The following is an 11,473-nucleotide window of genomic DNA, read 5'->3' on the forward strand; positions in this document are numbered from 1 at the left end:
GTCACATGTGTAACTTGTGGCTCTTCTAGGACAAAAAAATCTCAGTTTTTCACATCCCTGTGCTCTCTTTTGGTTTGCATTGGTCACTGTCCTAGGTTGACTATATGATGCTTTTATCCCCAATCGTCTTGTTCTATTTATGCTGAATAATAAGTTTTGCACCTTTAAGACTTGTTGCAGAGAGTGAAGCAGGGAGACAAGAAGCAGCAGTTTGTTTTCAGACACTGCACTCATTCCTCCCCATTCCTGCTCCTGGACTGTGATGTCTGCAGATGAACAAACAGTGGGACAGAGCTCTCCTTTGCTTTTAGTTAGTTTTAGTTATCTGAGGCAAAAAAGTTCCCTGGACTGTGTTTTGTTTTTTTTTTTTCTTTTCCTCTTTTCTTTGGAGCTTTTTACACCTGACTGCCTGGCTGCTCCTGGCTGCTCGTGGCAGGCTGCTGCTCCCCGCTGCCAGTCCTCCCGGGCACGAACGGAGCCAGCCCCACCACTTCCACCGACTGGAGACCGAGTGAGCTGAGTTGCAGTTCGGAAAGGGACTTTCTCAATTAGTAATCTATTTTGGAGCAGCAAGGGCGTTTGCTGTTTAATACTGTTTAGGTTATATTGTTTGATAAACTTGTTTTTTTCACTTTTCTCCAAGGAGGTATTTTCTCCTGGACTGGTTGGGGGAGGCGCCCATTGAATCTGCTTTCAGAGAGGAGCCCTTTGGGGGTTCTCTCCCAAATTTGCCCTGAACCAGGACAGTACCACAGGACACCACAAAGTTTATGGTTTCCACTTCCTCCATGTTGCCTGCACTGGAGGTGTCTGGTTGAGCTGGGTTGGGGGTACCTGGGGTGCACAGAGCAGGTCCCGCTTAGAGGTCTGTGCACACTTTGTATGTGTAGAGGCAGCTCCCACAGGGATCCCGTGGGAATCCATCTGAGAGCTGGGACGAGCCTTTGTGGCACCAGACTGCCATCCTTGCCACGTTTCAGTAGCTGTCACCACACACCAGCGCTGGGAGGGTGACGCTGTGCTGAGGACACCCAGAGCTGGCTTGGGGCTGAGGGGAGCTCCCTGAGCTGGGCAGGGATGGAGGGATGGATGGATGGATGGATGGATGGATGGATGGATGGATGGATGGATGGATGGATGGATGGATGGATGGATGGATGGATGCATGGATGGATGCATGGATGGATGGATGCGTGGATGGATGGATGGATGGAGCTCATCATCAGGCTGAAAGCTTTGCATCACTGGTGGGGCACAAGCTGTTCCTGGGTTGCTTATCCCCAGGGTAGGGCTGGGGGATCAGGGGCTCCGGGTCTCCCTCCTTTCCCTCCCCAGGGAATACAGACTGCAGAGCCTTGCTCTGGCTGGAGAAAGCAGCATCTGCCACAACACTCTCAGGCACTGCACAACTGGGACCTTGCAGCTTTGGAAGGAGGGAAACAAACCGGTTTTCAGGGAGAAGAGCATGAGTCATGTGGGATGGGGACTGCTCTGAGGGTGCTGGGGCAATGACTGCTGCACAGGTATTCTGCTCCTGATGGATCCCTGCACAAAGAAAGAACCACCCCTGACAGCAGGACTCTGCTTGGGGCAGGCTCCATTCCCTTGATTTTATCCTCATTAGTGCATTTAGTTCCTTTCAGGGGATAACACAAAATTCCCCTCTGCTCCCCATGAAGCTGCAGCCCCCCCAGGATCCATCCCTGCCTCCAGGTCTGGGGTCCTGAGCACAGGAAGGACGTGGAGCTGTTGGAGTGGGTGCAGAGGAGGCCATGGGGGTGCTGAAAGGGCTGGAGCCCCTCTGCTGTGAGGAAAGGCTGAAGGAGTTTGGGAATGCTCAGCCTGGAAGGCCATGGAGAGTCCTCACTGCATCCATGAAGGGCTTGAAGGGTCTCACAGGAAAGATGGGGACAGAGTGTTCAACAGGGTCTGTGGTGGGATGAGAGCAGGGAATAACTTTCTACTCCAGCAGGTTGATTTGTGTTAAAATGAAGGTTGCATCTTTACATGGTTAGGTGGTGAGTCACAGGATCTGGGCGGCACAGAGGTGGATGCCCATCCAAGTAAGATGAGAAGCTTCTATTAAAATTTCTGTTAAGGACACTTGCACCTGCGTGATTGGTGGCAAAAATCAACCATGGGATACAGTGTCACCACATCCACACCCTTCCCAGAGACCATAGTTTTAATGAGCTCATTACAGAACATTGTCATCAGTCCTGAACAGTGCCTGCAGGATGCCCACTTTTATCACAGTGAAGGTACAATGCCATTCCATAGAGGTGGACACCTCTGAACTGCCTGGGTGGCCTGGAGCTCTGTGGGGTTGGTGTGGGACAGGGACCCCACTCTGAGGTTCTGCTCCCTATGCAGGCTGTCACTGACACTGAGGAGGAGATGGAAATCGATATGAAGGTTGATAGAGAAGAGAGTATGGCTATAGATGTTGAAGAGAATGAAGAAATGGAGGTGGATGTGGAGGTGGATGTGGAGGAGGAGATGGAGGTGGAAATGGAGGATTATGTTGAAGACATGGAAGTGGATGAGAAAGGTGAGGAGAAGGACGTGGTCTTGGGATGAAGGTGGAGCCCAGCAGCAGGACAGGCAGGCACTGGCCATGCTCTGTCCATGGGCAGGGTGGGTCCCCTGCCGCCAGGCTGGGCTGGGCTGGGTGGTCTCGCTCAGGGACACGGTGCCCAGGGGGGCTCCCTGGGTTCTGGAGGCACAAGCACAGCCCCAGGCTGCCCTGTGCTTGCTTTGGGGCATGATTTGGGTCCCTCTGCCTGGGACCCTGACTCAGCCCCGACCTCAGCTCCAACCTCAGCCCCAACCTCAGCCCCAGCCAGGCTCAGTGCAGGCAGCAGTCCTGCTCTGGCAGCAGCAGAGTCTGTGTTCCCAGCCTGGGGCACAGGGAACAGCCCTGTGTGCCTGGCTGGGGTGACCCTGTCCCTTGCTTTTCTTCCAGAACTGCTGGAGATGCCAGGCAGGGATGCCATCCTTCTGGATATGTACAGAGTGCTCTTTATCAGTCTTCTGTATATATGCTTTAGAGAGTGTTGTTCTCTTTTGCAAATATATTTCCAAACATAATTGTTATATAGGTTCTTATGGAAATATATTTTATAATTTGGTATTTTTATAATTTAAAAATATATGTCACATGTGTAACTTGTGGAGCTTCTAGGACTAAAAATAATCTAAATTTTTCACATCCCTGTGCTCTCTATTGGTTTGCATTGATCACTGTCCTAGGCTGACTGTATGATGCTTTTATCCCCAATCATCTTGTTCTGTTTATGCTGAATAATAAGTTTTGCACCTTTAAGGCTTGTTCCAGAGAGTGAAGGGGGGAGAGAAGAAGCTGCAGTTTGTCTTAGACACTGCACTCACTCTTCCACATTTTTTCCCCATTAGTCTCCAGATTAAAACAGCGGGAAAGACCTCTCAGCTCTCCTCTCCTTTAAGAATTTTAGCTGGATGAAATCTTTTTTTTTGCCAGATGAGGAGAGGAAGTTCAGTTCCCCGGACTGTTTTTGTTTTTTTTTTTTTTTTCTTTAGTTCACTTTTAAACCGGCTCAGGACTGAACACCCAGCGAAGCACGGGCACTTCAGATTTGTAGCGCACTGGGCGCAGCCTGGCGTTTCCAGCAGCGGAGGGACTGACAAGAAACTGAGCGAGCTGAGCTGCAGCCCAGGGATGGACTTTCTGAGTTTGTCATCTCTTTTGGAGCAGCAAGGGTTTTTACTGATTAACATTGTTTAAGTTCTATTGTTTAATAAACAGTTTTTTCCCGCTTTTCTCCAAGGAGGTATTTTTCTCCCAGACTGGTTGGGGGAGGCACCGATTGAATCTGCTTTCCGAGAGGAGCCCTTTGGGTGTTCTCTCCCAAATTTACCCTGAACCGGGACAGTACCACAGGACACCACAATGTTTATGGTTTCCACTTGCTCCATGTTCCCTGTGCTGGGGGTGTCTGGTTGAGCTGGGTTGGGGGTACCTGGGGTGCCCAGAGCAGGTCCCGCTTAGAGGTCTGTGCACACTTTGTATGTGTAGAGGCAGCTCCCACAGGGATCCCGTGGGAATCCATCTGAGAGCTGGGACGAGCCTTTGTGGCACCAGACTGCCATCCTTGCCACGTTTCAGTAGCTGTCACCACACACCAGCGCTGGGAGGGTGACGCTGTGCTGAGGACACCCAGAGCTGGCCCGGGGCTGAGGGGAGCTCCCTGAGCCAGGCAGGGATGGAGGGATGGATGGATGGATGGATGGATGGATGGATGGATGGATGGATGGATGGATGGATGGATGGATGGATGGATGGATGGATGGAAGATGGATGATGATGGATGGATGGATGTATCCATGATAGATAGAGGGATGGATCCATGGATCCATGGATGGATGGGTGAATGGAGCTTATCATCAGGCTGGAAGCTTTGCATCACCTGGGGGCTGGGGGATCAGGGGCTCCTGGTCTCCCTCCTTTCCCTCCCCAGGGAATACAGACTGCAGAGCCTTGCTCTGGCTGGAGAAAGCAGCATCTGCCACAACATTCTCAGGCACTGCACAACTGGGACCTTGCAGCTTTGGAAGGAGGGAAACAAACCGGTTTTCAGGGAGAAGAGCATGAGTCATGTGGGATGGGGACTGCTCTGAGGGTGCTGGGGCAATGACTGCTGCACAGGTATTCTGCTCCTGATGGATCCCTGCACAAAGAAAGAACCACCCCTGACAGCAGGACTCTGCTTGGGGCAGGCTCCATTCTCTTGATTTTATCCTCATTAGTGCATTTAGTTCCTTTCAGGGGATAGCACAAAATTCCCCTCTGCTCCCCATGAAGCTGCAGCCCCCCCAGGATCCATCCCTGCCTCCAGGTCTGGGGTCCTGAGCACAGGAAGGACGTGGAGCTGTTGGAGTGGGTGCAGAGGAGGCCATGGGGGTGCTGCAAGGCCTGGAGCCCCTCTGCTGTGAGGAAAGGCTGAAGGAGTTTGGGATGCTCAGCCTGGAGAAGAGAGGGCCATGGAGGGGCCACACTGCATCCATGAAGGGTTTGAAGGGTCCCATAGGAAAGATGGGGACAGAGTGTTCAACAGGGTCTGTGGTGGGAGGAGAAGGGTGGATGGCTTTCAGCTGCAGGAGGTTGATTTGGGTTAAAATGAAGGTGGTTATTTTATACTGAGGATGGGAAGTCACAGGCTCAGGCTGTGCACAGAAGCTGTGCATGTTCCATCCCTGGGAACAGCCATGGCCAGTACTGTGGTGGGAAGTAGCTCAGGTTGTGTACGGAATGCACTTCAAGGTCCATTTCAGGGCAAACCATCAGGATGGTTTCTGATTCCTCAGATCACAGTCAGTTTTGGGGTAGTTACACAAAAAATTGCATGAAGGAAGAAAGTTAAGCAGGTTTGAAACCAGTGAGGTTCATCATTGGTCTTTTAACTAGAAACCGTGCATAGCCAATTACCGTCTTCGTTCCTGGCCCCACCTCACCCTCCCTGCCCTGCCGTCCACTCCCCCACGTCCTTGTCATTTGGCTTCGGTGCAGTTCAGTCCTGTCTGCACTGTCATCGGTCCTGAACGGTCTCTGCTGCCTGGATCTTGCCACCCATCTCTGCAGGATGCTCACTTTTGTCCCAGTGAAGGTACAGTGCCATTCCATTGAGGTGGAAACCCCTGAACTGCCTGGGTGGGCTGGAGCTCTGTGGGGTTGGTGTGGGACAGGGACCCCTCTCTGAGGTTCTGCTCCCTATGCAGGCTGTCACTGACACTGAGGAGGAGATGGAAATCGATATGAAGGTTGATGGAGAAGAGAGTATGGATGTTGAAGAGAATGGAGATGAAGAAATGGAGGTGGATGTGGAGGAGGAGATGGGGGAAGAGATGGAGGTGGATGTGGAGGATTATGTTGAAGACATGGAAGTGGATGAGAAAGGTGAGGAGAAGGACATGGTCTTGGGATGAAGGTGGAGCCCAGCAGCAGGGCAGGCAGGCACTGGCCATGCTCTGGCCATGGGCAGGGTGGGTCCCCTGCCGCCAGGCTGGGCTGGGCTGGGTGGTCTCGCTCAGGGACACGGTGCCCAGGGGGGCTCCCTGGGTTCTGGAGGCACAAGCACAGCCCCAGGCTGCCCTGTGCTTGCTTTGGGGCATGATTTGGGTCCCTCTGCCTGGGACCCTGACTCAGCCCCGACCTCAGCTCCAACCTCAGCCCCAACCTCAGCCCCAGCCAGGCTCAGTGCAGGCAGCAGTCCTGCTCTGGCAGCAGCAGAGTCTGTGTTCCCAGCCTGGGGCACAGGGAACAGCCCTGTGTGCCTGGCTGGGGTGACCCTGTCCCTTGCTTTTCTTCCAGGACTGCTGGAGATGCCGGGCAGGGATGCCATCCTTCTGGATATGTACAGAGTGCTCTTTATCAGTCTTCTGTATATATGCTTTAGAGAGTGTTGTTCTCTTTTGCAAATATATTTCCAAACATAATTGTTATATAGGTTCTTATGTAAATATATTTTATAATTTGGTATTTTTATAATTTAAAAATATATGTCACATGTGTAATTTGTGGCTCTTCTAGGACAAAAAAATCTCAGTTTTTCACATCCCTGTGCTCTCTTTTGGTTTGCATTGGTCACTGTCCTAGGTTGACTATATGATGCTTTTATCCCCAATCGTCTTGTTCTGTTTATGCTGAATAATAAGTTTTGCACCTTTAAGGCTTGTTGCAGAGAGTGAACTGGGGAGAGAAGAAGCAGCAGTTTGTTTTCAGACACTGCACTCATTCCTCCCCATTCCTGCTCCTGGACTGTGATGTCTGCAGATGAACAAACAGTGGGACAGAGCTCTCCTTTGCTTTTAGTTAGTTTTAGTTATCTGAGGCAAAAAAGTTCCCTGGACTGTGTTTTGTTTTTTTTTTTTCTTTTCCTCTTTTCTTTGGAGCTTTTTACACCTGACTGCCTGGCTGCTCCTGGCTGCTCGTTGCAGGCTGCTGCTCCCCGCTGCCAGTCCTCCCGGGCACGAACGGAGCCAGCCCCACCACTTCCACCGACTGGAGACCGAGTGAGCTGAGTTGCAGTTCGGAAAGGGACTTTCTCAATTAGTAATCTATTTTGGAGCAGCAAGGGCGTTTGCTGTCTAATACTGTTTAGGTTATATTGTTTGATAAACTTGTTTTTTTCACTTTTCTCCAAGGAGGTATTTTCTCCTGGACTGGTTGGGGGAGGCGCCCATTGAATCTGCTTTACAAGAGGAGCACTTTGGGGGTTCTCTCCCAAATTTGCCCTGAACCAGGACAGTACCACAGGACACCACAAAGTTTATGGTTTCCACTTCCTCCATGTTGCCTGCACTGGAGGTGTCTGGTTGAGCTGGGTTGGGGGTACCTGGGGTGCACAGAGCAGGTCCCGCTTAGAGGTCTGTGCACACTTTGTATGTGTAGAGGCAGCTCCCACAGGGATCCCGTGGGAATCCATCTGAGAGCTGGGACGAGCCTTTGTGGCACCAGACTGCCATCCTTGCCACGTTTCAGTAGCTGTCACCACACACCAGCGCTGGGAGGGTGACGCTGTGCTGAGGACACCCAGAGCTGGCCCGGGGCTGAGGGGAGCTCCCTGAGCCAGGCAGGGATGGAGGGATGGATGGATGGATGGATGGATGGATGGATGGATGGATGGATGGATGGATGGATGGATGGATGGATGGATGGATGGATGGATGGAGCTCATCATCAGGCTGAAAGCTTTGCATCACTGGTGGGGCACAAGCTGTTCCTGGGTTGCTTATCCCCAGGGTAGGGCTGGGGGATCAGGGGCTCCTGGTCTCCCTCCTTTCCCTCCCCAGGGAATACAGACTGCAGAGCCTTGCTCTGGCTGGAGAAAGCAGCATCTGCCACAACACTCTCAGGCACTGCACAACTGGGACCTTGCAGCTTTGGAAGGAGGGAAACAAAGTGGTTTTCATGGAGAAGAGCATGAGCCATGTGGGATGGGGACTGCTCTGAGGGTGCTGGGGCAATGGGTGCTGCGCAGGTAACAGAGTGCAACATGAGCACTGCAGGCAATTCTGTGCTCAGAAATGCTGGGTCCTGATTATTTCCTGTGAGTTTGTAACAGGAAGAGTTCACACTTCCCCCTGCTGTGAATAAAGCACTTCAGAATGTTCTTCAGGTGAATTTGTTTCCCTCCCTTGTCCTTTCCATCTTCTCTGCAGCTTAATCCAAGCCTTGGTCCTTGTTATTTTCTCCTGTCTTGGAGACATAGGTCCAAGAACAACCTGATTCTGGCACGAGCTGTGAGCAGCCATGCCCTCTCTAGCCTCAATAGCAGCTGAGTGGCAATGGATTTTTAAAAAATTATTCCAGTGCTTGTATTTCTCATTAAAAGTGCTACATTGCTGGTGCACAGGGCAGAAAAACTTTTTGGGTTGGTGATAACATCTGCACGTTGTTTAATAAATGACTTCAGAAAAAGCTGCAGCCACAGTGTCATTAGGAAAATAGGACAGCAGTTAACAGATAACAGGTTGGGTGTGGCCAAGTTAACGGGGCCAGCTGTGACTCAGGAATGGTAAGTCTGAGCAGGAAAGGTTACAGTGAGACACCCATCATGCCCTGGATGGACAGTGGCAGCTCCAGGGGCTGGATCAGTGCTGTTCTGGGGGGCTCAGGGGCTGCACAGAGCAGCAGAGGTGATACTGGGCTTTAGCTGCTCTTTGTCCCTGCCTGGTTGTGAGATCAGGGCTGCCCTTTGCGGGGCTGGGGGAGCCTTTCCCTACCCAGCCATTCCCAGAGCATGTTTCCAGGACAGCTTGGGCTCCTGCCAGCCACAGAAGTCCTACAGAAATATTTGAGGAACCCCTTACACAAGCTGAGTGGGACATTGACCAATTGGTGGGAAATGGAGTAACTTCCCATTTTAGTGCCCATTGCCCAAGGGCGCCTAAAGAAAACAGATTTACCTAGAGGCCAGGGCAGGGTTACAATTTCCTTGGGAGGGAGGAATGGGTGGTGGGATCTTTGCCATCCAAACAAGGAATACAGCCCCTAATCCCTACAGCCATAAGGAGTCAGGGCTCAGTCAAGCTGTCCTTGTGCTGCATCGTGGCTGATGACAGGTCTGTGAGGAGTGGATTATCCTACCCCAGAGGGATCAGCCACCTTCTTCCAGCACCAACCTGCTCCCATATGGCAGAAGCCACCAGAGAAGGTACTGGGGTACAGGTGACCTTCCACAGAGCTTGAGAAAGACTCACCTTGGGCTGAGTCAAAGCTGCTTTCCCCACACCAACTCATACTCCCAGTGGGGCAGGAGTAAGGAGGATTTGGGGCTGGGACAAGGTACCTCTGAGAAAAATCTTGAAGGATCATTCCTGGGAAGGCACTGGCAGTCTCATGCTGATTTGGATCATGCTGTAAGGTTTGGTTTGCAAGGAAAGTACAGAGGGAAACCCATTTAACAGAACCCCAGAGGAGAACACAGGCACCACAAGGGTTTCTCCTGAAAAAGGATATCTGGAGAAGATACCTGCCTAGGGGAAGGCAGCTCCACTGCCTGTCAGGGTGGACAATGCCCTGGCACATCTCCCTTGGCTTGTCCCTCAGCCCCAGGTGTGAATTGTGCAATACAAAAGCTGCTTTTTGAGCAATCAAACAATCACATCCGAACCTTGCGCAAGAGGCTTTTCTGGAAACCACAATGCAAGAGGCAGAGGAAAGAGGCACAAACACCGGCCCGTTCCCCACCCTGCCCAAGGGTTTAAATGCGGATGTCCCGCACCGCCCACGCTCGCACCTGGCAGCATGAAGGCGGCAGCCGCCCTGCTCCTGGTGGGGATGCTCATCCTCTGGGCAGAGCTGCCAACAGGTAGGACACGTCCGAGGGCGAGGCAGGGGAGGAAAAGCTGGGGGGCTGGGAAGGAGCCGTGTTTACACGGATCCCACGGGAGGGGAAGGGGTGTTGTTTGCCGGGCAGCATCTCCCCGGTGCCCCTCGCTGCCCCGGAGCCCAGCGGTGCCGTGTCCCGCAGGCAGCGCCTGGTCCTGCCCGCCGGTCCGCTTCATCTGCGCCCTGCACAACCCCCCCAACCAGTGCTTCGTGGACCGGCAATGCCCCCGCGGCAAGAAGTGCTGCCGCACCTTCTGCGGGAGGAAATGCATCTCCAAGCCGCCTGCCATCCCCGTCACCTACGGTAGGAGCTCCGGAGCCCCGGCTGCTCCCGGGGCAGAGCGGGGTGTGATGCTCGGGGGCTGTGCCCAGCTGCCAGAGCACCCGGCCGGCCCCTGGTGGGCAAACGTGGGCTGGGGTGAACGCCAACATCTTCCTTTCTCTCCCTTGGCCAGTGTGAGCTCCGGCTTCCAGGATAGACTGAGGGTCACCTCAGCATTGCCACCCCAGCTCAGCTCCAGGATCACCCTGTGACAGCTGCTGCACTGTGCTCTGTGCCACCCCTTCCCCTCTCCCTGTGCTCCCCATGGCTCTTTCCACAAATAAAAGCGGCTTTTCTCAAGGGTGTTTTGTTGTGTGACTCCTTTCCTCACCTCCTTTCTCCACCCTGGCACACAGTCCCCCTGCTGCTTTCACCCCAGAATTTCTTCTGCTGGGGAAAGAGGATGAAAACAGCCTGGCTTCACACCTGCAGTGTGGTTAGGGGCTGGCCTGGGGGAGAAAACCCATCCAGAGGCACACAGCCTCCAGGAGGAGAGAGCAATGGGAAGGGACTGGAGCAAAACATGCCAGGCTGCTTTAGGCAGGCTGCAAGGGGCCCTGGAGAGCAGTGTGTCCTCCAGGCCCTCCCAGCTGCACAGGGCTGTGGGAGGGCACTGACCCTGCCTGCCCAGGGGGCACAGAAGGCAGAGGCTCCCTATGGATACCCCACTTGGGAATCACCTGGAGAGCACAGGGGGGGTTACACACACCCAAACCCCAAACGGTGCTGAGCCTGAGCTGGTGGGGAAAATTCAGCTGAAGAATCTTGCCTGGGAAAGCCTCAAGCCAGGGCAATACAACCATAGCTCCAAGGGGTTCCTGTAATTTTTGTACAGCTGAGTGCTGGGGACAAAACTTCAGGAACTGCCAAGAAACATCAGCAGAAAAGAGTGTGCACAGCCTGAGGAGCTGCTGGCCTCTGTGCATGGCAGAACCAGGCACTGCCACCACCCACTGCAGGGCAGAGCATCACACAGCCCAAAGCGGGCTGCCAGCCCTGCCCAGCCCCTGCTGGCTGAGAATGCCCCATTCTGCACCAGCCTGGAGGAGGAGGAGGTTGGTCTGTGTGCACACACCGAGGGAGCAGAGAGGAGCTGCTGCTGTGTGAGAGCTGGGCTAAGGATCCCCATGGCCAGGCTCGAGCAAAGCAATCTGGAGAGCAGCACCACTGGCCGGATCTTAAACTATCCACAAACAGCAGGGTGAAGGCTCTGGCTGTGGGAATGACACCTTGCATGGTCCATGTGAGATGCTGGGAGCTTCCTGGCCGAGACTGGGCACAGC

The 11,473-nt window shown here is 53.3% G+C and overlaps 1 protein-coding gene across 1 annotated transcript; it reads left to right on the plus strand.

Annotated features, from left to right (window-relative positions):
* The first annotated feature begins 9,739 nt into the window (after positions 1-9,739).
* LOC134426746 (caltrin-like protein 2) lies at positions 9,740-10,490 on the plus strand. The gene is made up of 3 exons (XM_063171984.1): positions 9,740-9,848; positions 10,011-10,172; positions 10,324-10,490. Exons 1-3 carry the CDS (start codon positions 9,785-9,787, stop codon positions 10,326-10,328), a joined length of 231 nt encoding a protein of 76 aa, XP_063028054.1. The 5' UTR covers positions 9,740-9,784; the 3' UTR covers positions 10,329-10,490.
* Positions 10,491-11,473: the final 983 nt, after the last annotated feature.

Source organism: Melospiza melodia, chromosome 19, assembly GCF_035770615.1.
Source record: "Melospiza melodia melodia isolate bMelMel2 chromosome 19, bMelMel2.pri, whole genome shotgun sequence".
In the NCBI taxonomy this organism is placed as follows: domain Eukaryota; kingdom Metazoa; phylum Chordata; class Aves; order Passeriformes; family Passerellidae; genus Melospiza; species Melospiza melodia.

Excerpts from the sequence above, each read along its gene's own strand:
- LOC134426746 (XM_063171984.1), top strand. The coding sequence starts at position 9,785 with ATGAAGGCGGCAGCCGCCCTGCTCCTGGTGGGGATGCTCATCCTCTGG. Across the intron at positions 9,849-10,010 it reads CTGGGCAGAGCTGCCAACAG|GCAGCGCCTGGTCCTGCCCG; the intron begins GTAGGACACGTC and ends CGTGTCCCGCAG.